The sequence below is a fragment of the Sinohyriopsis cumingii genome, chromosome 11 (assembly GCF_028554795.1).
Source record: "Sinohyriopsis cumingii isolate HCF-2022 chromosome 11, ASM2855479v2, whole genome shotgun sequence".
Classification (NCBI taxonomy): Eukaryota; Metazoa; Mollusca; class Bivalvia; order Unionida; family Unionidae; genus Sinohyriopsis; species Sinohyriopsis cumingii.
The window spans coordinates 114,948,391-114,975,911 of NC_142971.1; the positions used below are offsets into that span (position 1 = coordinate 114,948,391).

The window sequence follows — 27,521 nt, forward strand, 5'->3', positions numbered from 1 at the left end:
AAGTGGTCAAGGCTCGTGTATTTAACTTATCAACAACCATCACCGCCTCTTCATACCCCTCCACAACCTCCTCCACCCCCCACATCCTCCTCCACTCCCACAGCCTCCACCTCCACAACCTCCACCACCACCACATCCACCTCCTCCACCACCGCATCCACCACAACCTCCACATCCTGCTATATCAACGCTCCCATCCAGATCAAATAACCCACCAGCATTGACACCAGGGAAACAGTCATTACCATCATTTGCTGCATCAAGTTGTTCGGCAACATCCTCAAAATCACTTACAGCAACATTTGTACCAACCCCTCCACATCCTGCGCATGCATATGCTCCATATTGGCTATGAATATACTGATTTGACGGTGTGCCCCTAAGCAAACCACAAGGAAGAATAAGGGACATGTTTTCAGATGGAATATTATAAACCGGACGTCCTCCACGTGATTGTGGTGATGTGTTTGACACAATGCTTTCTCCTACTTTCTAATTCTTGGGACGAGGAATGCAGAGAACATGAAGTAGTGACACTGAAAACACCAAGGCCAAATTTTCCGCTACTTCTTCCTCATTGGTATTAACTTCGATAAGCCCACGATAGAGGTCTGCCTGCACAGATTCCATTCCGAAGGAGAAATCTTTAGCCAGATATCCAATATCTAAATGTGTCCATCGCCGTGTAGACATTTTGTAGAAAATGACTTTAAGGGTACCTGGTGAGCCAAGGACACCACGCGTACCCGGTCGACCTCTTTGTTCTTTAAGTAAACATGAGGCCTGTACATTAGAATATTAATACTTTGCAGTATCATATCCTTCCAAATTCATGAATAATTGATCATTGTTCATTGCCCATTATTTACAATCTTCTACCACAGGACTGGCAGTAATATATAATACATAAACAATGTTTTTGCACCAAGGAAACAACTTTTCTTATATGAGAAACTGAGATCATTATTAGTACTGTTTGTTTTTAATCTTTTATTTATTTTTACTTTATGTACAATTTTCAGCCATATCAAAGACTAAGTTTCAAGTCCTCCATGTTATGTTACCTATAATTCCAGGAATTCCCCTTCGGAAGCGGGTCCGTCTTCCCACACAGATTCCCCAATCTCCAGCATTGTTTTTGATAATGACTGCCCTTTCATTGCCCCTTGGGTTTAGGACCACACTTTCATCAGTTTCGGCAACCTTGGAGATATTACTGAACATTTAGTACGGCCATAAAAAAATATATTTTAATCTATTTTGGTAATAAAACGGATTATGTATAGTAAATTATGCTTCTGAATAATAAACAATTCATGTTGCCTCTTGGGTATATTCCTTTTGACAAACTGCATAAAATGATATGCGCTGATAATCATGTCAATGTTTTAGTTTTTTTTTTTAAATTTTGAATCAGTACTTTGAACGGACACAGTGCATAAATAGCTGAGTTTCAGAACAACGGAAACTGGACAGAAATCATCTGAAAGTAAAAGTTACCAGTATTGTTTCTTGGTAAATTCTATTTTGGAAAAAAAAATAGGGTAAGCAAGATCTATCAATACAATATCTTCTTGAATCAAGTCGTTTCAAAATGGATTCTTGTGGATTCAGGTTGGAGTCTGTGTAGTTCAGGTTTGAAGTGTTGCTAATTTCATTCGGTACACATTATTATGGTTTCTGTGCAGGAAATGAATGGAAAATTTAAAATGTTATATTAGTTTCCATAGTTTAAAGGGTAATTTTCATAATTTAGAAAATGCCTGAATGTACAATAATCCGCTCCGATTTCTATCTTTATCGCACTTTACTAAACACGGAAACAACATACATCACAGGCCTCACCTCGAGTTTCCAATGCTTCTGGCAGTTACCGTTATTTCTTTGGCTCTGTCCCTTGACAAGAAGACATCAAACAAAAATCCTTTCCAATTTTCAATGCTATCTTTGCTATTCATTACATGTAATTAAATAGTTTTATATACTGAATGTTTCTAAATTTATTCCTGAAAATCTATAAAGTCAGATCTCCGTCTGATGAAATGCTAGATTGATCAAAGTTAGACACCGCATAGATCAACAGACAAGCTCAACACAATTACATGCTGTGTACGCATTAAATGAGAATAAACATTCCATGCTTTATCATCCAGCACACCATTCTTAGGAAGGAATATAGTATGAGATGATGTCGAGTTGTGTGTTCGCATGCGTAATGTCTACCACTATATTTGCATTCAATGGCGTCCCATGTAGTACATTGTTCAATTATTGTATTTTTAACTGGTATGGAGATTAGTCGACCTCCGTGCAGTGGTATAATCCGCATAATGATGTAAATGTTGTTGTTGGTTCGAGGGACGAAACTGATTATCTAAAAAAGAAGGGCCAAAGGTTCTTTACCAAATGATATGCAGGCAAGGGAGTTTCCTTATGTGTTCTTTCAGCTGGATCAGAATAATGTGTTCTCATAGCGTGGGTACCACGAGATAACATCACTATATATTGTGATGTATTGATCATTCTACACATAAGTGTTTATGAACTCATATTAAATAATATGTCAATAAATCCGTGTATTGATTATATCCGTTAAAAACGATATAATTTGTGATTATTTGTTGAAAATCCTTACTTTGATCGTATCCATATAGGAACAATACTATCTTCTAGTAGCCATTATTGAAATTTGTATCCATGAATAGGGTAGGGTTTTCAGTTTTTATTGTTTTGTTTATGAGAGGTGGAGGTAAAGGATGTGATCGAGTGCATGCGAGCTGAGGAACGATAGCAGTGAATGAGGCCACCTAACGTACAATGGGAATTAGCATTAAAAAACACCCTGGGCCACTTTACGTACAATGAAAATTTAACATGGCGAAAAATCGTGTACCACTTTACGTACAAGGGGAATTAACATGGGAATAAATTGTGGGTCATTTTATGTACAAGGGGAATTGAACATGGGATTTTTTTTATTTTTTTTAAATTTTAAAAAAAGGGGTAGGCAATTGAAAAGTCATTCTCTTTTCGAGAAATATGGCTGACCCTGAAAAGGGCCTTTGGGTTTTTCTTCTTCTTCTTCTTTTAACTTCTTAACTTTTTCCACCATCCTCTTATTTTGTCCATCATTCCTTTCTTCTTCTTCTTTTCTGTTTCCGGCATCCAGTCCGGGTGGCCCATGGCCCGGAACTTCTCTTGGATTTTCATCCAGTTTGCGTTTAGTTTTTCTAGTTCTTCCTTTTTTTTCTATTTTCTTCTTCTTTTCTTTCCTTTGACCACTTTTCTTTGATCTTCTTGACCTCTTCGGTCAGCACATTCCTCATTACTTCTTCCGCTTTCTTAAGTTTTTCTAACCCCCACTTCGCGAAACACCAATCTGTCCATTCTACAATGTCTTCTAGAAAGCACCTTGCACTCGTCACATGAACTATCGCTTCTTTTAACTTACCCACTTTCACATACGGTGGGTTAATTAAACCTCTGATTCTCTTCTCCTCATCCTCTATCATTTCTTTTACAATATTTACGGATAAGTGGAGGCTGGTTACTTGTCTTGAGACGAAGTCTTTTGTCACTGCATACCTCCATTCCTGTTCAACCCTTTCTGCTACACTCAATCCATCCACCATCCAATACCAACTTCCCATAAGATCGTTGTATAAAGCTGAAGCTGCTGGCATCTTCTTGTTTGCTTATTCCGTAGAATGGGCTCCAATGGCCAACACTGTTAGTTTTATACTGAAAGCGCGGACGTGATGGAAAACATCCCTTAAAAACATAAAATTGATCTTACCTAGATCATGACCAAGCAACGCGCGGACGTGAAGGAAAACATCCCCCTACTTTCTCATTTCATATAATAAAACCCTAACTATACTCTCCACATACGCTAAGAAACAGTTAAAAAAAACCATAATCTACTATTCACACAAACATACCTGAGCTCTTACAAACACAAACACATACCCTCACATTTTTTGAAAAAGAGTTAGTGTTTATATTCACACTACTCTACCTACACACATTGGCAAATGGATCGTTATTTCTTTTCTAGAGTATTGGGGTAGGCCTGAAAAGGGCTGTTTTTTTTGTTTGGAACTTCATGGACACCTGGTTAATGGGGGCACCTTCCAGGCCTGCGCCGCATACACATCTTGTCCCCCAGTTACTTTTTACCTTTTGGGGGGAGAGAGCAGAGGCAGGATATGTGGCTTCAGAATCCCAATTTTCGCTCTCTGGGATTCTGAAATTTCTTCTTCTTCTTCTCTCCTTTTCCTCCTTCTCTTCTTTGTTTATTCTCTCCTCCTCTTTGTATCTTCTTTCCTCCTCTTCTTTATATCTTCTCTCCTCCTGTTCTTTGTTTCTTCTTTCCTCCTCCTCTCTCATCCTTCCTTCTTCCACAATGGCCTCCGCGGCCAGTTCATTCAACAGGCGCCTGGCATATTCCAGATGCACATGAAGTTCCAACAGTTTCGCCAGTCTCGTGTTCATTTTTGGTGTTCATCAATCAACAAGGGTAGCTGGACTGCCGAACGAGTTTCAATTTATACTGAAAGTGCGGACGTGAAGGAAAACATTCCCCTAAAAACATAGAATTGATCTTACCTAGATCATGACCAAAAAACAACGCGCGGACCTAAAAGAAACACTCACTCACTTTTTTTTATACTGCTCATCACTATTCTAAAAAAAATTTTTCATGAATCACTTCAATAGACTATTCACATACGCAAAGCAATAAAATCAATCCCCCAAATCTACACCTCAAACACCAAAAAAAAACAAACATCATTTTAATCTACTATCCATACCAACGTACGTGAGCACTTACAAACACACAATCTTATACACAAATACATACCCTCACATTTTTTAAAAAAAAGAGTTAGTGTTTATATTCACACTACTCTACCTACACATTGGCAAATGGATCGTTATTTCTTTTCTAGAGTATTGGGGTAGCCCTGAAAAGGGCTGTTTTTTTTTGTTTGCTATGGCAATCTTTTTTTAGTTTCTAAGAATGCGATATCCTCTGATGATAGACTTTCTGGCGATAGGTCTGCTTCTTCGGAAAGAGAAGAAGAACTCTTTGGTGTCGATACGACAATCGACAAAGCCTCTGTCAGGTTCAGGTTGTTGCTGCTGCTGTTGTTGCTGCTGTTGTTGCTGTTGCTGCTGCTGCTGTCTCTGAAGTCTGTATTTCTCTGTCCATTCTTCTTTTTCCCTGTTCACTTCTTCTCTGAAGAGTTCTTCTATCAGGTCTTCAGTGACTTTTAGCATTCTCACGTTCTCTATCTCTTCTGGCTTTGGTATCAGACTGTGTCTGACCCTATGCAAATTCACGTAGGCTTCGTTGAGCTTAGCTAGTTTGGAGCACATCTTCGTAGGAGGATGAGTCGACAATGGATGGTTAGACTGGAAACAACCCCCGGTTCTTAAAGTCAAAGCGCGGACGTGAAGGAAAACATCCCCACACGGTTTCTCGAGTTGCAACGTTCAGTGAGTGTCATGAGAGGGATAGTAAGAAATGAAAGAGCATCAATCGAACATTCTTATACCTAAACAAAAGACAAAGGCATTTTGTTTCAAAACACAACATTTTTTATTCAAAAATCACTTAACACTAACCAGCAACAACTCTAACATATTTTTTAACAATAATCCAACATGATAACATCAAACATTTTTCTTCAAATACAGTCTACTTTAAACAGGGCTGACAACGTTGTGAATGAAATTGTGATTTCCACTGTTGGAAATCATTAGGCCATTGATGGACACTACGTTTCCTAGCTTGAGACAAAAGATAAGCATAATGGTCACAAAACCATCGATCTACTTTCACATCATTTCTAGAAGAAGAACGAGGATCAAAATGAGTCACTAAATGTTCTAAGGAATAGCCCAGGCTGCGATGATGCAGAAAATACACACAGTACTGTCCACACACCAAGTAATCTGTGCCTTGTAGTTTTACATTATTGAATCGGGTGGTTTGAGCATTTCTTCTCATAAAGTCGATGACATCGTCTTCCAAAGGGGGCAGTCCATACGAATCGAAATATTCCACACATCCTTCTTGAGGAAAGTAAACGGCTGTCGTCCGTGTTGATCACGTAACCTTGATGGTCTTGAGGTTTGCGATGAGGAAGATCATCTTTAGCACAGACGACAGGATTCCAAGAAGCTGTATACGAACTGTGGTTCAGAAGGTAATAAAGTTCCCAGCTATCCATTTTTTTTGTTTTTTTTTTTCTTCTTTACAGGTAATAATACGTTGTCAATTCGATCCTGACTATTTGCTTGAAAATGTCTGACAAATAACCGTTTCTTCGTTTCGTCTCCTCACTCTGATTCAGGAGAGCTTCGATACGATGGATCTCTTGAGTGGTTAATGGTGGACAAGAATGTTCACGCAAGTCTTTATACCACTGGTGCAACACGTCTTCGTCCGAGATGAGACTCCAAGCTTCGTCCAGATACTCGTCCAATTTTTCTTCTTGAATCAACATCAGGCATTTATCGTGTTGAATTTGACTGGGATGAGCATTTTGACATCCATAGCAATTTTTCTTGATCAATTCCGTTATTTTTTCAGCCAAGTGTTTGCCAAACAGCAGACTAAATGGGCTTCTTGTTCTGGCCATCTTGACTTCATCATGATCACTTCTTCTTTTTCCACAGTCTCCTGACATTTCATGTCCAAAGTTTCTCCACTAGGTAAAGAGGGATAACAATCTTCCATGGTTTCTAGTAATCTAGAATAACTTCTCTCAAACTGTTGATTTCTATCGTATTATCGAATTCTGCATACAGGATGACGTTCACCGTTACATCAGGGACTCGGTTTGCAAACTGAATTTCCACACGAATCTGGCCAGATTTTATAGGGTGGAAATGTCCCTCGTCGCTGCCTTGGTCTGGAGTGAAATCGAAAGCCCACAAAGCATAGCCTCCGTCATAATCGTCGTACGTAATGCCGTGACTGGTGTTGGTTCCTAACTGACCGGTGGCTTCGTACAGGGACAAGTACGATCTCAAGTAATTTTTGTTGGCAAAGTCAGGTTCGAAAGGTCGGGTACACAAGGTCTTGCCATCGCGACTGACTTCAATCTTGGACACGCCAAAGTGTTGAAAGTGGAAAGGATTTTTAGCGATAGCTGCGTTGAAGGCTTCATTCTCGACGATACCAATGATTAAACGTTTGGGTAGCTGTCCTTGGAACAGATGATCTTCGATCATGGATCGCTGTCCCTTGGGAATGGTGAAAGTTTTCACTTCCACGCGTAGTATGGGATACTTGGCAGTCGTTCTGCTCAACATCTGACTGATGTCGTTACCAACTTTAGGTAACACTTCCACACGGCGTACGTAGAGTCTGGCTTCTTGGATTTTGGTTTTGTACTCGTCAGCATTAGCCAATAAATGGAAAGCGGTACTGCTCCGATTCAGTCTCAGGCGGACATCCACCCCGTTCAGCAAATATTTTTCTTGCAACCACATGTCCAAATGCAAACGATCCATCAGTTCTAAACTCTTTCCATCTTTGATTCTGTCTCTTCGTTCTACAAATCCGCATTGTGTGGATTCTTTGTATTAATTTCGAATTCTTCGAACTGCTCTGCATCGTCAGCTTCCCATACCACACAGGCATTGAGATGAGTGTTCTTTGCGTCTATTCCGTACGTCAAGAGATTTTCCAGGTAGGCACGGTAAGGGTAAGTATCCATGCTGCTGCTGACTAGTTTGTTATTCAAGTACAAGTCCACTCCACTAAACAAGGAATGCATGAAATTGTTGACGGGAGCTACTGCTTCATCGTCTATATTACCTCCAGTCTTATCTACAACTTTGACTTTCAGGTACAAGTAACTGCTGTTCAGATCGATGTAATCTTCGGGCTGTCCTTTGATTTCAAACTCGATGTGAGCAGAATCGGTCAATGAGAAGACGGGGTGAAATTCCACCCACTGGGATTCTTGCATCGTCATCATGGTGGGGGGCATGGCAAACAGATCCAGTTCCGTCTTGGAACAAGCGCAAGACTCTCGGTGCATCATTTTTCTCTTTCTCAATAATCGAAAACGTCTAAGTCTCGAACGGTTCTTCTTTTCTTGGCCTTTCTACCTTGAAGTCTGGTGAAAGGGTGTTTTCTTCGTCGTCTCTTTCTGCCTTGTCCTTGCTGAATGCCTGATTCGGTAGCGTGCAGGGCATTTATAGGTGTGTCTCGTCGGCCCAAAATGTCTTTGCCCGTTTGCAGCAAGACATTTTTGCCTGCCCTCATGAAGGCTTCTTTAGGGTTTTGTTTGTCGATGATGACATTTTGGAGAAATTCTTTGCCTTGCGTCAGTGCCGCATCTTTCAAGGCGTGCAATCCGCGTGTCACCATCGGTTTCAACACCGGGGCCACCGAACGAAAGGCCGATTTTAACATATCTCCTAAACCGTGTCCTCGCTGTCGAACAACCCCTCGGTACACTGGATACATGACTTACGAATCGTGAGAGAACCGTTTTCGAAAATGGAGTTTCACCGTGACTTTTCCTTTGGTGAATGAAATATTTTGTCCCAAATCTCCTTTTATAGTAATGTTGATCGTGTCCAAATACGACTTGCTGACAGGCAAATAGTGAGGATGGACAAATTCGCGGTGAACGTGGTAAGTATTTCCACCTTCCTCGTCAGCGTTCGAGGCAGAATCCACTTTGAAAGGAATGACACGCAGTAACGGTACGAAGGTGTGTCCCACCACGTTGTACTCCACCACATCGGAATACACGAACATCAAATTCAGTCCTTGGTTCAGTTCTACCGGGGTACGAAATAACTTGCTAAAAGACTCGTTGTCGTAAATGATGGGTAATTCGTTTTTCTTCATCATGGTCATTCTCATGTTCATGTCTCCGCCCAACATGTCAAACAATTCAGGACAAAATAAGAAAGACACGATTCTACCCCCCTCAGGAAATTTCATCAGGAAGCGACGAGCTATTTTGTGGTATTCCAGGGTGACACTTTTTTTGACACTTTCCAAAGCTTTAAGAAACACGCCATTAAACCTGGTGGCTATGGTGCTGACCAAATGTTGACCACTAAAATAATAGCCTGGGGAAATGAACAAGTGATAGGTGGTGTACTTTTGTGTACGGGTTTTCTTGTCATATTTGACGTTGTCATCCAAGTGGCGTTGTATTTGTTTGTCATGAACTTCCACATCAAATTTATTTTGATTGGGAAGGACATTGAGGACTTGGGTCGGTTGAATGATTTCCACTAAAGCCACTTCCCAATGGGCTTCGTGATCTAACGGGATGGCTTGAGGTAATTTGGCCGTGTAACAGCACAACGTGTTGTTGGGAAACACCTTCATGGAACTGTCACTGGGTAAGGTTAAGTAAAATTGGTTTTCGTGACTCATAATTCCAGAGTTCTGTGGCTGTCCGAGGGGTTATTACTGGACGTCAGAGGCGTGTCTCCGCCCAAAATGGGGTTCTGGTTGTGGTTGTTGTTATTGGAGTGGTGACTGGCACTGGCACTGGACACAAGGTTCCCGTGGTTCCCGTTCGAGGAGAATTTCAGGGAGGGATTGGGAAGCAGGTAACCGATACAACTGCTCAATAAAATGGTCCACAATTGTTTGTCTCCTTGTTGCAAACTCAAATTGGCGATGGCTGCCCCGATGACACAATACACCACGAAGATTTGGCAGAAAAAGACGATTTGCGTTTTAGGCATACGTTCTCCACACCACACCCACAAGGGTTGTTTTTGTAAATCTTGCACAGAAGAACTAGGTGAAGGAGGAGTGGTCGACGTAGCTGCGTCTGTGTGAAAAGGCATGATGGTCACTTCTTTTTATAGTCGATGACTTGCGAAGCGTCGATCCAAGAATCAAAACTGGGTGGATATCCTTTCCAACGTACTTTCACTTCTTTGACACGTCGTTTGCCCACTTTACAGGTTCTGCGTTCGAGAATGCTTTCGATGTCGTACACGTCGTCTTCTTTTTTGGTGACACGTTGTAACTCGGGCAAATAAAACGTTCCTTTGAGCACTTCTCCGTTCATGTCTTCCAATTTATAGACGGCAGGATGACGGCCATGCACGCGTCCAGTGACGCGAAACAATTCGGTCGTCCAGTTAGGTAAGTAACCTTTGTCGAAAATGCGTTTGGTTTTGCCAATGCGCACCCAATCTCCTACGGCCAAGTCTCCACTTTTCTTGGGGACAACCCTCGTCGGGGACGTACCAAACAGGCGCTCAAACACCAGCACTTCGTTGTCGGGAGTCACTTCTTGCGGGGCACGTCCGATGCTTCGATGGTAAGATTGGTTGTACGCTTGCACCAGGTGCGGTAAGATGTCGATGTACTTCAGAGTGTGGTGATGCGTAAAATATTTCCACATGCGTTCTTTCAAAGTGCGTTGAAAACGTTCCACGATGCTGGCTTTGGTTTCGGGATTCTCGGTGGTAAAAAAATGAATGTCACGTTTCTTTAATTCTTTTTGGAAAGCTTGGTTCAGAAATTCGGTGCCTTTGTCCGTTTGCCATCGAAGAGGGTGACGACCGCTTTTTTTCAACACCCGTTGCAGGGCTCGCACTAACTCGCTGCTCGATTTGGAAGTCAAGGGCACGACCCAGGCAAATTTGGAAAAGACGTCGATGACACAAAACAAATATTTGTAGCCACGATTGTAGCTGGCCAAATGAGAGACGTCGGCTAAATCGGCTTGCCATTGATGATCGATGCCTTCCACTCGGGTGCGACTTCTGGCAAACTTGCGTCGAATGGGTTTGTGTAAAGTGTAGGTAGCTTGTTCTTGTAACCATCGTTGCACTTGAGGTAAACGGAGACTTTTCAGTCGAGTTTTGGCAGCACGATACAATTTTTGAACTCCTGCGTAACCTGCAGGATGCGAGGGATCGTAGTAAATGCTGGCTAAGACTTTTTCCATTTTTTGTGTGTTAATAAGTCACCCACTCTTCGGTGATGCTACTTTGGGTGGGACGAAAGGGTGGTTTGGAAACGGATTTACGTGTCCGATGGGCTACGGGAGTAGAAGTCGAAGGTAGTGGTGGAGGTGGAGGTGGCAATGGAATGGCTTTGGTTTTCTTTTCTTTTTTCACTTCTGGTTTCCCTTCTTTCTTTTTCACTTCTGTCGAAGGAGGAGTGGACATCATCTTTTTAACCCAAGCTTTCATTTCTTCTCGTTGGGGTGTGGGGGACGGGGTCAACAAGGATGCTGCAATCTTACTCGAAATGGGAGCTGCTGACGGTGTTTGAAACACTTCTCGCATCTCTTCTTCCTCAGGTCTTCGTGGGGTAGCATCTCTGGTGACCCCTGGGGATGGTAGTAGTGGTGGTGGTGGTGGTGGTGGTAATGATGATGGTGCTGGACTTTTCATCAAGGTCTTAAAATCTTTCAAAGTGGGTAGAGCTGTTTCGTCTAAAGCTTTCTGGTGAAAGAGTTGCAGTCGTTGCAAGAGTTGACCGTACTTTTGCGATTTTTCTGTTTCGGACAAATCTTGCCGATCCATCAAGGACTGCAATTCGTGTTGTAACTGGGACATCTCGCTCAAATTGGGATTGGGAGGTAAATGCGGGGTGCGTTGTTCTTGCCACCGATGGTATTCCATCCATCGTTTGTAAGGCACTAAAGCTAGTTTTCGTCCTTCTATGAGGTTGTCAGGGGTCGATTCTGAGATCTTGGGACTTCCGAGGGCCTTTTTATCTTGCTCCCACCAGTCCTCCCAACATGGTTCCCAAGACTCCTTTTAGTATGGGGCCTAACAAGAGGGGTAAAATGCCTCCACGTTGGACCAACATCTTCTTTTTTTGACGAATGGGAATTTTGTTTTGAACCATTTGGCGAAGAACGTGACGATGTTTGCTTAAGCATTGTTTCTGGTGTTTGGACAAAGGGATCGTGCCTTTCAAGACGTTCAAACAACATTCGCACACGGTATCGATGACCTCTTTGGAGGCCGTTTGAATGAGTTTTTTTCGTAGAGGTGGAGAAGCTTTGGACACGACAGATAACATGTCCCCATGTTTGACTAAACGTGGTGGTAGTCCTTTTCTTTTCTTTCCTTGGGGTTTTCTGGAGGGTGACATCTTTGAGTCTTCAGGAGAACCAAAAAAACACTGATACCCCCGACTTGGTCACAGGTCTTTTTTATACTGGAACGCGTCGCCACTGATTGTTTTTACGTCGTATTAGTTTGAGGACAGGCATGACACGTCGTGCAGGGGTACGTAACGGACTAAATCGAGCCAGTTCTTGCTTGGACAAATCCAGTAAACTTTGTAACATGCCCGATCTTTCATGGACTTTGATTTTGGGAGAAGGTACTTTGTGAGCAGCAGCCACTGCCACTAAATTGGAGGGTCCTGCCACTGGGGAAGTTCTTTTTGGGGTCATCAACGGAGAAGTTCTTGGTGTGATCAACGTCTCCAAGTACTCTTCAGTTCCTGGTGTCATCAACGGAGAAGTGGACGAACGTGAGGATGCCGGAGACGCAGTCAGTGCCGTGTCAGGTCGTGGTTTGCGAGTGTAAGGTTGCGTCCTGGCCGAAGTGTCTCTCTTGCGACTAGTTTTCTTCTGTGGACTTTTCTTTTTCTGGGGACTTTTTCTCTGTTTCTTTTTCTGGGGGCTTCTTTTCTTTTTCCGGGGTGGTGTCTGGTCAGAGGAGGGTCCCGCCACGGGAGAGGTTTTTCTTCTTGGGGACCTGGTCTTTTTCTTGTTCTTCTTGGGGCTTCGTTGGATTTTTTTCTTGAGTATAACTTTAGGGTCATTAGGATCCCATCTTAAGAGAGAGCGAATGATGACCCCTCCTAGAGGACCGCTCCCTCCAGGTTTCAAAATGATTTGTTTTTTGGTTTGAGTGTCGATGCGGGGATCGGCCAGTTGGACCAAAGCGACTTTGTTTCGATCGAAAAAGCGTTTGGTTTGATGAGGAATCTGAATGATTCCTTGGAGTATTTGACGTGCCGTCACCGTGAACCATCGTAAGACTTCATTGAGACTAGCTTCTAAGACACGAGCTCGTATTTGTGGATTTTTTTCTCGACTGATGCCATACAAAGCACGAATCAATTTGACGGGAAGATGCGACTGAATGGACGTCATGTTGACGTTGTGTGAGACAGACGAAAAAGGTCTGAGGTTTTTATAGATTTTTTTATGTGGATTGAAATGAAGTCGAGGACGGAGACGTGTACAGGACAGGCCCTCCGTCTTGGCACCAGTGGTGAAACAAGTGGGTACGAAATCGCAAATCCTCAGGGTGGTAGGTTTCAAATCGACGAGTAGATAGGCGTGTGGCGTTTGAGTGGCATCGTCGTACGCCTGAGTCAGCCAAGGCGTTCCTAACTGTTTGGCTAAGACTTGCACTTGCGATTTATCTCGAGGGCTTTTAAACAAGACCACATAATGCGCATTGAGACTGATGGTGCGATGGGCTTTACTTTGTTGAAACAAATTTTGGGTGATGTAAACGACACTGGCATTACGGTGATGCCCTTTGCGCGTGAACCACAGTTTAATTTCTTCTTCGTCTTCTCCTAACATGTCGTCGAAAATGACCAAATGGGTTTGACGGGAGTCAGAGACGATGCCGTCGTCTTCTTTCGGAATGCCTTCCACAAACACGATGGAATCGCCTTGACTTTCTCGCAAGAGACTGTACGCCGATTGCCACTCTTTGTAACACCACACGATCCGTTGAGGTGGCCGATCGATCAAATGATGTTTATGTTCGATCAAACGTTTGACGAATTCGGTTTTTCCTGAACCGCTAGGTCCAGCAATGAGCATGTTAAAGGGATGGCGAAGATAAAAAGCCTCCCAACTGGCACGATCTAAGTGTTCGTCGATGACTTTGACAGTGAAGGAAGAGGGAGCAGAGACAGCAGAGGTAGCCATAGTGTCAGAAATGTCACTTGTGATACGAAAACAAACAAGACGAGAGTTTATATACTTTTTTCAGAACACGTTTTATTGAATGTTTTTTTCAAACATGAATACGAAAGACAAAAATACATAAAAGCCAAAGGCTTAAGTACAAGAATAAAAAAGGCACATGATAACCATTAACGTGAAATAAACACAAGTGTCTGTACAACAACATGTTTTGGGTAATGTTCTAACCAGTTCTATAGTAGGGGGTAAGGTTAGACAAGTGTCCTCCCGAAAGGGTCTTTCAGGCCTGTCCACGACAGTCCCGTCCTGGGTGACGGGTTCTTCTGGCACCGTCACTAACACGGGTTGAAAAGTAACTTTTTTCCTTGAACAACTCTCGTGCATACTGGGCCACTTCTTGGGTCCAAGCCTCAAAATCCCATTCTTTCCAGGCACGGACATCTGTCCAATGGGGATGTAAGTCACAAGCTACACACACATCGTCATACACGTCTTGGGTAGCTAAAAGTTGACGAATCTCTTTTTCCTGTTGAGGTCGAGAAGTATCCAGATGAAACCGCAAAGCTTTGAGCAAAAGGAGATTTTCGTGACCATTTAAGGCCATTGAGGTGGTAAGTACTGATCGTAAAGAGTCCACAAAGAATCGGCTGGTAAACGAAATCCCAGAAAACAAGTCACTAAGACACACACCACTTGTCGTCCCAAATTGAATGGATACAGTTCTTGTAATAATCGATGGTAATGATCCACGGTTTGAATATGGTCATTGAGTTCCTTCCACGGAATCTGTTCAATGACATGTGACATAAGTCGTGGCATGGCAGCCTGTTTTTATATTCTCTTTTTTTCGGATGCAATACACGTACTTTCTAGCCAGAGATCTTCGTTCTCCAGTAGGGAATTTAAATGTTACATACTGTAACCGAAACGTCAGAGTTCGTTTAGAAGTTTCGTCTTCCGCTAAGCAGATTCCACGTAACAAATGTTGGTAATCCTTTACCTCGTCTTCCTCAATACGTTGCAGTAAGTGAATGTCGAAGTAACCAAAATTATGAACATGTACATCATTTGCGACCTCAAAGTTTTGAACAATGTCTGACGACTGAAACAATTTCTGACGAATCAGTTTTCTTATACCATTCAGGTACCAGTGGTTAAAGATCTGGTGACGTAACGGATGCAATTGTTCTTTACGTTTGACTTGTATTTTCACCAGTTCTCGGTAAATCCTTTCTCTCAACTCCTCAGGCAAGCCCAAAATGTTCTCTTGTAAAGTATCCATAAGTATATACACTGTTTTTGGAATCGTTGGTTGGTGGCCAATAGCCTCGTTTACCTTTGTGCCTAATGTAATATCCACTCATAATCAGTCTTCTTATACTTTGGAACAGAGCATAATTTAAAAACGGTTGAATCACTTTGCGTTTGCGTTTCACTTGTATTTTGATCAGTTCTCGGTAAATGCGTTCTCTCAACTCCACAGGCAAGGCACGAATGTTCTCTAGCAAAGTATCCATGAATAGGTCATACTAAATACTCTTTGGTCTGACACAAGACATGTACTCTTTGCACAGACATGGTTTCAATTCATTGTCGAATCTAAATCGTTTAGTTACTAATTTACACGTTACAATTCGTTCAGAAGTTTCCTCTTTCACTAAGTTGACATTGTGTTCAAGATGTTGGTAATTCGTTAACTCTTCCTCTGGAATTCGATGCAGTACGTTTACAATGTAGTAGATAGAAACGTCCATACCAAACCATTCCTTTTTAAAACCAGGGGTCGTTGATCAATGTCTGTCCAATGGAACACTTTCAACTCAATCAGTCCTTGTATAGCCTGAAGGTACCAGTGGTTCAAACACCGGTGACGTAACGGATGCAATTGTTCTTTACGTTTCACTTGTCTTTTGACCAGTTCTCGGTAAATGCGTTCTCTCAACTCCACAGGCAAAGCACGAATGTTCTCTTGTAAAGTATCCATGAACAGATTAAGGTAAAGTTACTTCAATGTCTCGGTCCCACTAAGGGTAAGTAATGACAATTCGGTGACCATCGAGCATGTTCTACGTAGGCCGAATCTTGCGGTTCCCAGTGGTGAAGTGACACACCGCAACTGAAGCACTTGACTTTATCTCCTTCGCCCAAGTAGAAAAATCCGGCTCTGGCTAATTCTTCGGGGGTCGGTCCTCCCAGATACTTAGGCCATTTTCCTTTGAACGATTGAAGACGATTTTCAAAGTCGCAGTATTCCGACAAACGCACAGAGAACGAATATTCGTCTTTCACAGGTTCGTTTCGATGAGGGTTGAGTGACATGGGCAGGAGTTTGCTCAGGGCTGGATGACATCCGTAGGGGGGTAGACGTGAAGGTGAACATTCCCCTTTAAAAAGAAACCCAGTAAAATGTCCAAGAGGACGAGCGGCATCACTTTCGCATCCCTCAGGTTTGACACGCACAGCATCCCTTTCCATGATAGGGGTCGTAAGAACAAAGTTCCCATGATGCTTTACGGCATCGCTCAGGTCACAAGGTACAGCATCGTACCCATCGCAAGGCTCACAATCGCATTCCACTTCAGAAGCCTCACACTTGAATTGTGCCGTTCTAAACAACTTGTTTCGTGCTTCTCTGAAAGTATTCATCTTGTTCGCTCGGTCTTGGTAGTCACAATGAACTATCGATCTTGCCTACGGTTCCTTTTTTATATACAGACCAATACCGACGTGTCCATACGGTAAGGTGAAATGATTGAGAAGTCGCACTCGCTTCTGGTACACGATTTGATAGACTTTTTCCAAGGGTCGACTGACGATGTGGTGAGTGGGTAAACGTACAATCTTGTTCGGTTGATAGGTGGTCACTTTAAAGTTTCCATCCTCTCCCGATTGCAAGGTTTCTTTCAATACCCCAAAGTTGACCACTCGACTGGTACGATAATACAGAGTCAGTCCTTTCACTTTGCACGTGTGTGCACTTCTCCTTGTTTGTCACTGTATTCGTAGCCGTAATTTTTGAGACCGCCACTGATAAAACTTAGAATCTTGTCGTCGGGATGCTCGTCTGTCCAGGCTCCTAAACGGTCTCCTTCGATGCCAGGGTGCTGTTGACTCGGGTGATGGATGTAAATACAACTGTCCGTGTCAAAGTACAGGACGCGTTCCCCTAACAGTTCTAAAGCTTCGTACAATTTTAAGCGAGCATGGGCTGTCACGTAAGCTGCAATGATGACATTTCCAAAAGGGTCGTCTTGTACAAAGTCCAGATCTTCTTCGTAATTGACCAAGATCAAATTCTCTCGAACGACGTCCACGTGTTTCATGTATTTGGTTTGTCCTGAATCATCTGGAAGTAGCGGGAAGGTTCTGTCAAATATTCCGTCTTGGGTAAACACGGTCGTTGTGCCATTTTACCCCACAAGCAATTTAACATCACTTTGGCAAACGATCGCCTGCCTTCGTTTTTCTCGATGTGGTCTAAAGAGATGCCTTCTTGTTCGTAGTATTTCTCTTTAAATTGTATTTGGTCTTCGGGAGTGTGACACCAGGAAGGATAGCCGCTGGCTTCTTGCTTCAGTTTCAAAAAGGCATCCACGTAGTCAGCGAAAATGCCTTTCTGACTGGGATCACCCTTGTGGTATTGTTGTGTCTTGGGAAAGTGGCAAATTTCGTACACTTCTAACAGTTGGTATCCCATGTCCAGAGCTTTGAACAATTCTACGCTGACCCAGGTTCCCGTCAAGGCACGTTCTTCCTGGGTGTGATGGCAAGGCTGGTCTTGGTTGCACGTTTCGGCACAAGTACGGCACAAGGGAAACATCAGTTTGCCTTGACAATGGTGAGGTAAGACGGGATGGTATAGGTTCGTGGGAGGCAAAACTTTACACTTGATCAAACCTTCGTATTGTCGAATGTTTTTAAGGTCGATGTGTTCCGTCAGCAATTGCGGGTGCCCTACAGGAAAGCGACAATATTTGCACACGTAGGGATACAGCGAACACACGTCCAAGTATTTGATTTCTTCTCCTTTCTCTTCGTCGGCTTGGTACAGCAAACAGGTGGCATTGGTCCTTCCTCCGTACAAACTATCCCTCGGGTTCAGCGGGTCCATGAACTGGTAACTTTCCACGAGGCGTTTAAACTCGGGATCGGTTTTCATACGGTGATCGTACTCGTGTTCCCACATTTCCACCACTTGGTATCCTTCCTGTTCCAACTTTAGGCGCCGCTGACAAGTGTCCTGGTACAAGTCTTCCATGGTTCGTTGCAAAAACTGATTTTTAGTGCTACGGTCAGGGAAACAGACGGGGCATCCGTGAAATAAGCAACCGTTAAACTCGTACACGATCTTGGGGTTTTCTAAGTCCCAGCCATCGACCGAATACGTTCCGATGGTCTTTTCACCCCCTCCTTTGCAGGCATGCTGAATCCATTTGTCTTCCTTGTCGCACAAGTAATGTAACCAACGTAGGGCTTTGACCGAGTATTGACGTTTGACAAAGTGGGTTGTTTGAGGGCTGATGACAGCCACGGTGTTTTCAGGCATGAATCGTTGCCGATACACTAAGGAACACGCTTTGGCAATGGTGCAAGCTTCTTTCAAAGGATCGACCCCTCCGTGTTCCATGAACAGTTCTCGAAATTTTCCACAGCAACGCCGTAAAATGTCCACGTCGGAACGACAATACTTTAGCATTTCTTCCTGAAAGTCGAAAGGGTCCGAGGCGTGAGCCTGGTACCAAGCGTAGAAAGCTTCTCGTTGTTCGGTACGCATGTTGTCGGGGTCGTAATAGTGAGCCTCACGTAAATGGGGTAGAACAGCGTGTTGATTGTCTTTCGTATTGAAAAAGTGTGGAAAGTACCCTTTAGCCATTTCTGTCATTCCAAACGTTTTAGGCATTCTACTCAAAGGCATGGCCAAGTAACTCATCGAATCTTTAAACTGTACTTGTCCCACTTGCATGAAAATGATTTTGGCTCCGTTCAAAGTCACTTTAGGACGCTCGGTGCCTTGTTCCGTATAGTATCTCAAAAGAAACTGTCCATCGTATCCGGAGAAATTGTGAGCCATCACCGTGGCATGACGATGACAATCTCCGTAACGTTCGATGTCCTCTTGGCTCCACGTCTTGTCGATGGGGTCTAAGACCCATCGAGCGAAATCGGCTAGCGTATTCGGTCCCCGAAAGATTTTTTCACGTCCTTCAGGAATCTTGCTGCAGTGAGGGCAATGACTGAAGATAGGTTCTTGAATGCACTTCTCGCACGCTCGATGAGCCACGCAGAAATTAGGAATGCGAATGCCGGTCTCTTGCATGCATTCGAAATCAAAAAAGATGAAATTGCCTTTCTTCTTGTGACCGTCCTCTTTCTCTGGTTGGGGTTGGTATTTTTGCACGTAGCATTGGTGTTCCAAGTCCACGATGTGGTGACAAATGTGACATTTTTTCTTTCCTCGACATACGTGTGCCTTGGTACTATTGGTACGTATGCCTTGTCCACACGTAGGGCACAATCTCAGGAGTTGACAAGCACATTTCTGCTGTGAACCTTGCGTCTTCAGATGTTGTTGGTAACAGGTAGGAATGACAAACGTGCGCAGACAAGTTGAACAAGGCACTGGTTCTTCGCTCAGACAGGGTGGAGAGGCCAAACATCCTGGGCATTTCATTCCACAATGCTTGTGTTGCTCTCGATTGTTATAACCATAATCACATTTCTCAAAGTAATATCTGTATGCCAGGAATCCAGTGATGGTGGCAATGGTATCGAAATGGTCATCGTGATAATAAACATGAATGTATTTTCCGTCCTTAAAATCTTGGCCTCGAAACAACAGAGGCCCGCGCATTTCTTGAGGGTGCACTTTCAAGGTGTAGCGTGGAGCTAGGACATCTTGCAATGTTTGCATCTCAGGAATGCCACAGGGTGTGTCTTTAGACAGGCCAGCTTGTTGCAACAGGAGTTCTGTTTCGTTTCGTTGTTTGGCTCGATGGGAACGTTGAATAGTGTTCCAGGTTCTTTTCCATTCTACCGTGTCGTTCTTGTTGGCATAGGTTCGTCCCACCACGATGGCACGGGCTAAACACATCTGGTCATGAGTGTTGTTAATTCGGACGAGACTCTTTTTGGTGTTGCGAAGGTCGTCCACCAATAACATCTTTTTGCGTCCAGTTCCTTGAGGAGGAGAGACGTGGGTCATGTCCAGTGTGGCTTTACCATCGGTGATGTCAAACTGATCATTAGATTGTTGTACGTGTTGAATCTTGTCCATGACTTTGGAAGCGGTCAATTCTGCAGGGGTGCTAAATTCGATCCGAACAGGAGATTTCAAACCGTCGTGTTGTATGGAAAATCTCAAGCGATCGTTTTCTTTGGGTTGACATTGTCGCTTGAGTGAAGTGAGCAAAGAATCCCAAACCCCAGTGATGAACACTTCTGCTTTCTCTAACGGCACTTCAGCCTTGAAATCTTTAAACTTCACCGTGTATTTGTAAGCCATGGTTCTAAATTTTCTAGAGGAGCGCTTTTCCGTCTCTCGAATGGAATAGTATTTTTCAGGGTTGACTAAGGGTGGTGAACTTGGTTTAGAGGGTTCGGATTCTGGTTCACTCATGTCCTCTTCAAAATCACTGGCATGAATTTGTGCCAAGATTTCAGCCCTGGTACGAGGCGATAGATCACGTTTCTGCCTCTTACTTTCTTCTTCTTTATCTTTCTTCTCGAATGAATAGGATCGTTTCATCTTGAGTGCAAAACGTCAAATGACTCAAGTTTAAACACCATAGACTAATTTATAGTCATGGCAGACCAGCGTATATAAAAGGGTGTGTGTCTTGTCCTTTCACTATTCATTTCACTCTCAAGCCGAGCACAACGATGGAAGAGACTAACCAAATCGAACGTTTCGTCAGAGCTTTGCGAGGGGTCATTAGAAAATTCTCTTCAGACCAGCCCACGGACTACTCTCCTTCCTTTCGAGATAAAAGTCAAGATACTTGCTATATCTGTCAGAAGAAAGGGCATTGGTCTTCAGAGTGTCCAGACCGTCAAAAAAGAACAAAAACAGGGGCTAAAAAAGACAAAAGTAAAGATACCTGTTATTATTGGAAAGAAAAAGGACATTGGTCTCCAGATTGCCCAAAAAAGAAACAAGAGGAGTCAGAAGAAAAAAGGGATTCTTCAGAAGAAGAGAGGGATTCTTCGGAAGAAGAGAGGGATTTTTCAGAGGAAGAAAGCAGACAGGTGAAGAAAAAGAAACAGGAGAAGAAAAGAAGAAGAGAAGAAAGTGAGGAGGAAGAACAGGAAAAGAGTGTGACGGTGAAGAAATTCAAAAAACAGAGAGACTAAATAAGGAGAAAGAAGAAGTTAATGAACTTTTTATTAAAGTGTTCTGTTGTGAATTGTGAATTGGATTGTAACAATAGATAAAAGAATAAATTAATGATATAAGGTAAGTGTCTTTGAGTTTTGATTTTAAAATAAGAAGCTACACTCACGCACTCATACAAAGACACGTACTATAGGGGGGTAAAATGGGGTTTTTTTTGAGTTATTGGCAAATTGAAAGGCTATCTCTTTTCGAGAAATGTGGGTGACCCTGAGAAGGGCCTTTTTATTTTGGTGCAGGGGTGAGTTTAAGCAATCAACTTTAACTGCCTTAAGCCTTTGCCACGGCCAAGGCCTACTTCTGGACTACGTAATGTTGATGATGATGATGATTGGATTGAAATCACTAAGGGTGGTACGGTAGGCTTAGTCACAGGGTTGGCGTGTTTAGCTCGGGAAGGTCGTATTCTCTTCGGTCGTAATAAAGAAGTCTGATACATTTGTTTCAGACTTCTTAACTCCGCTAAAATGTCCAACAGTACCGTGACGCTTTGATTTTCACCCTCTTGTTTCTTTGCTGCTGTACTTCTTCTTGCTGTTGTTGCTGTTGTTTTTTTTTCTTACCTCTTCTTCTTGCTGCTGCTGTAGGAGAAAAGCTTGTTCCGCTTCCTTTTGTCGTTGTATAAATTTCTCCAATTCTTCTTTCTGTCTCTGTCTAAAATTCTCCACTTGCGGTAATGAAGAAGGTAACGAAGGTTCCGGAACAAATTCTTGCGAGGTAAGAAAATCCACAAAATCCCAATTCACCTCTTCTGAAAGTAAGTCCGGGTTCCCTTGGGCAGTCTCCACTGCTGGTGCACCCCAATGGATCGTTTTCTGAGTTTCCGTCATGTTGAATCACTGTCGCATAGATTGACTGCACACAAGCGCTAACGAATCTATATAGACCACGTGACGTCACAGACTGTTCTCTTCGGATTGGATGCGAGCTGACTGAATTTTGTAACGCGTGTTTGGATTGGTGAATGAACTCAATCCGTTTCAATCCTACCTCTACCTATAAATAAGCGCAGTTCACTGCATTGATTCACCTGTTCTCGTCGCTTCAAGATGTGGACCACAGTTGAGTCATCCACCCTTGTGTCTTCCATGATGTTTAGGACGGACATGCTCATGTATGTCCGATCCAAGTGGACCGTTGTCCACAGGACAAACACCAGCCTGTGGATACGTAGGATCTACGTTGAAAGACAAGGATGCCTGAAAAGAGTGCTGATTTACGGGCCAACAGTGAGACGCAGCCTAAGGACAAGAAGAAGACCAATGCGGTGCCATTTATGTTAATGAATACATTAACATAAACCCAAAGGCCCTTTTCAGGGCCAGCCATATTTCTCGAAAAGAGAATGACTTTTCAATTGCCTACCCCTTTTTTAAAAAATTTTAAAAAAAAAAAATAAAAAAATCCCATGTTCAATTCCCCTTGTACGTAAAATGACCCACAATTTATTCCAATGTTAATTCCCCTTGTACGTAAAGTGGTACACGATTTTTCGTCATGTTAAATTTCCATTGTACGTAAAGTGGCCCAGGGTGTTTTTTAATGCTAATTCCCATTGTACGTAAGGTGGCCCCATTCACTACTAACGATACTATTATTACAACTATATGGCAGTAAAATACGTAACAGAAAAGAGAGAAAACCAAACAATTATGTAAAATTGAACATATAATTTATTTTCGTAAAACACAAAGTGAGAAATAAAATTAATATACAGTATGAGTAATCAAATCCTATATAGTCCTAAAAGTTCTATATCAAGTTCAAAAGTATCCATTATTCGAGGTGAGCTCCAGTGGTGTTCCGGATGAAGTTCAATCTATTGTGATGTTGTGCCAATAGTCTGGAATAATCTGATGTGCTAACAAGTTTCATTGTTTCTCAATGTTATCATCTAAAATGTCCTTAAAAGAATTCACAGAAATTCCAACACATTTTTACTTACTCCAAAGTTTATGAACAGATTGTAATTCCAGTGAATCATTAGAATAAATAAATCCTCTCATATAATAATTAAAGGCAACTACAATAACTGGTTCTACAGCAGATGTAAAGCTAAGAATAACCAATTCTCTGGTAAACATTCCTTATATTAAAACCTAAGGGGCAGTTTCAGAACCAGAAAGAGGGTTGAATAATAATTTCCAGAAATTTTTACTCGTCAACAAAGTTAGATCCTTTAACAGCTAACGGCTCATAAAACCAGGTGTTCAAAGGGGGAATCTCGTGAATACGTCCAAACATTTCTTGTATGATTTCCAAGGTCAAAAGGCCACAATAACATGTTTACCTACCGAAATCACTTCATGATAAAGTACAAACCCACTCTCAGGAATCTAATGAATGTGTTTACAAATGACCCTTATTATCGATAATCATACAAAATAAACAAATATAATATATATATACATAACACTATTTTGTTTTATCCATTGTTTGACTTTGTACACATCAGCAGGATAGGGTTTTCAGTTATTTTTTAGCTTATCAACAGTGGAATTAAGGGTGAAGCTATGGCGTGAGATATTTAATTATCATTCAGCGTGTTTGCAACATCTAATTCCACCCAGTTTCGTCCTGTTACTTACGTAACAATTCAGTTTACACTACTCGAACAGTTATCGAAGCACGGAAGCTCCAGAATCCATTCCAGTTTCTAAAGTATTCTGCCAGTTTCGGCAACAAGAAAACAGCGGAAAATCACAAACTTACAGTATTCAGTTCTTACTACCAGTTTCCGTAGCACAAAAATACCAGAAACAATGAGACACTGGTTCAATGTTAAATGACATCTTACAGTTTCCTTACAATGGAAACAACATCAATCAAATCAATATGTACTAGTATTAAATATTTCGCCGCAGATTCCGTAGCAGAGAAATGTTATAAATCAACTTATTAAGATATATCTTTTAGTTTTTATGTTGTTTCCTTTTATTTTGAAGGCAACAGCAGCATATCGTATTTTAGCTTATTGAATCAGCAAAAGCAAACAAACAGCTAACGCAACACTCGAATAATGTTGTGAAAAACTTCCACTGTTGTTAAAACACTGACATAGATAGAATTTATGTTTAATTATTACTTTTTTAAAATACACGAAACGGTAGGAATAACAACAGTGTTTGCTTTTCATTGAAAAATATTACTCGAAGGGACATTGATTTTAAAGCTTTCAATGAGAACCGATTGGTGTATAACGAAGATAATAAATAGCATTACATTTTGTGCAAATGTTTCCACTAAGGAAAAACACAGATGCAGAGTACAGTTTGCAGTGGTCGGCATCTTTAAAGTCAACATCAATTTGTTTTTCTCTTTAACACAACTATCTGTGATATGCGTGTCTAACATATATTCGCATATTTTTCTTCTTCCAACAATATATTTATTTAGTTTGAACTGTTGTCCCGATTTCTCTGTCCAACATTTTCAGCATATCTGGCCAATGTGTATGAACATTTTCTTTTAAAAATTGAATATATGCGTAAAGCATCATTATAGACGACCTTTCTTTACACCGATCGCTAAATTTGCAATAAGGTGCAAGTTCTTTAACGTCTTTATTTAAATAAAACAGTAACGAAAACTGAATGAATCAATATGGAAAAATACAATTCTAATTATACTGAAATCGTTTTTTCAATCTGAACAAAACCAGAATAATTTTGCATAATTATTCTCGTTAATGAGGTATTATAGAAGAAACCTTGGTTCAACGATTCGAGAACACATTACAAGAAGGTTCAAAAGTCATCCACATATAGATGCCGAAAAGCAATACGATATTTGTAATATTAAGATATCATAAATATCTAAGGACGCATTCCCAAGCATGCAAAAGGCTGATAGGAATAGTGCTAAGCTTATTTATGTAGCCGTTTAATCTAAATTAGTCTTTTTCATCTCCATAATCTTATCATATACTTGTACTTTTATCGACTATGAGCCAAATTACAAACCTGTGGTAATCTACGAGGAATCCTAAAAAAAAACGTTATATTTCAGAGAATATATTTTCATTCCCAAAGGTTAGAAACGTTTTGAAAAAACCCAAACTCTGTGTGTGTGTGTGTGTGTGTGTGTGTGTGTGTGCGCGCGCGCGCGCAAATGACTATTTAACTGAGCAATATTGGGATATATCACATATTTAGCATGCGAGATACATAAGCTTTATTAGACACCCATTAATTTAATTAATATCAGCAGCATCCGTATCATACAATAGTGTCTACTTACGTTGGAACAACTATTAATGCCGGTGAAAGCGGGCAATCAACGCTTCAGTTTTATTCCAGCTAGAGCAAATAAGTATAAGAGTTTAATGCATGATCAAAAGTCTTTGTTGTAGCCCTTGATTTCAAGGACTGTTATCGAAGACACGCCCAACTGTAATAAGTTCTCAATTCTGATATTATGTCACTCAAACATTAAACCAATATCATTATCTTTGTTTGTAACTATTTCACATTATTTAAACTTAAATATCTTTAAAAAACTACGTTGGGGAGGTGGTTATATCAATAAATGGGATACATCACGTGTACAATAATGTAAGATACTATTTAAAGAATTCAATTGTTGGTGCAGTGTGAATTAGGCATTCACGTGCTGTGTGCTATACTATACAAATAAGGAGCACAACGTACCGTGTTCAAACCCTTTACTCCAATATGCTTGACATGCATGTCATCCAATAATCGTTCTGCTATAAGACGTCATGAATTGACCAGCATAAAGATCACCCATGTCTAAGTGACATAATAATTCTAGTCGTATCTAAACAACCAGATGTTCATTTCACTGAAATGAACTCAAATCATTCTAATTTCAGAACACTGATACAAACCATCTGGTCATATACAATATTAGTCCCACTAACTCCACCAAACAAGCCTCTTTATCTAGGATTATCGCAACATGGCAACTTGTGAAAGCATCAGTCATTTACTTTACAACTGCTAGTACCACTTCTTATAAGTCTGTGGTATGACTCGGCCAGACTTCGAACCCGCAACCTCCCGTATCCGTGACGGACGCTCGAACCACATAGGCTACTAGAGTGGTCCACCAAGTGAATAGCGTTGTGCATGGAAAGGGTCCAGGATGTTTTTCGTAACCCGAAATGTTCTTGAATATTCATATAAACAGCTTAAAGATACTCAAACCTGAGCACATTTGTACCAAGAAAAAATGTAATTTAGACTTGAAGGAGGCAAACACAGTTGTTATTATTTTTTTTAAAAAACTATAGAATTAAAATTAGAATTTAACAGTCCGGTATAACCATAAATGAAATGAATAACTTGTGTTGAAGTTACTCTCTTACACAGAGTATTCCTTTAGCATAGTGAATTATTAAATTTTGTTTTTTATATATTAGCGGATATCTTCTAATACAAACCATGAAGTCTGGTGGGCATGTTTGGACAGAAGTAATGTTTGAATCTACTTAAAACTGTATTTATTGGAAACTGAACTGGTATCCCCCTTCTGATTGTGTACTGTCTTACATAGTGAACACTACCATTTCAGATTTGGACTGAAGTAGGTTTCTCTCTCTCTCTCTCTCTCTCTCTCACAGCAGAGCCCTGTTCATCAGGGCTAATGTGAATCTGGACAACAATGCATTTATCAACTACTGTCCACAAAGATATATTTCGATCTTGATTGCCCACACCTATATGCAATATAAAGCACCTGTTAAGTTAGAAAATGTGACAGGAGTAAATTCTAAGTCTCTTTCCCTGCATGGTATGCTCCCAGCGTTGCACTCCGCTATACGAAGTCAGATCAAAGCCGATGTCATATTAGTACTGGTCGCATATGGAGAATACGTTATTTTACCACATCATCAGTCAATCTGATGCCAACATTGTGTAACATCGCACTTTTTACGCTTTGATTCTATTAGACATAGTCGTTTAAATTCTTGCACTTTCAAAGCTGTTATGTTTTTATCTTTTATTTTGTGTCTGCTTTGTGTTTTCTTTTAACAATAACTCAATGAGAGTCGAAAGCGCTTAGGCTACTTAAAAACTAGTGTCTTCACTGCTTGTTGTCAGCTGGTTGTAATAATATACCATTTTCATTTGAAAAATATTGATATAACAATTACATCAGCGAAAACATCTTTCTATTTAAAATGTTTCACCCATCTTATGCCGTTTGCATTAATTAAACATACAATATTAAATTTAAGTTCC

General features: G+C 41.4%; 1 protein-coding gene across 1 annotated transcript in view; it reads right to left on the reverse strand.

Moving 5' to 3' along the window:
- Positions 1–492: 492 nt before the first annotated feature.
- Positions 493–27,521, reverse strand: part of LOC149789467 (uncharacterized) — a 37,846-nt gene continuing 10,817 nt past the window's right edge. The window contains exons 4-5 of the mRNA XM_089973611.1: positions 1,065–1,203; positions 493–764 (exon numbers count right to left, since the gene is read on the reverse strand). Coding sequence (XP_089829737.1) covers positions 493–764; positions 1,065–1,203 — 411 coding nt within the window. The remainder of the gene's footprint in view (positions 765–1,064; positions 1,204–27,521) is intronic.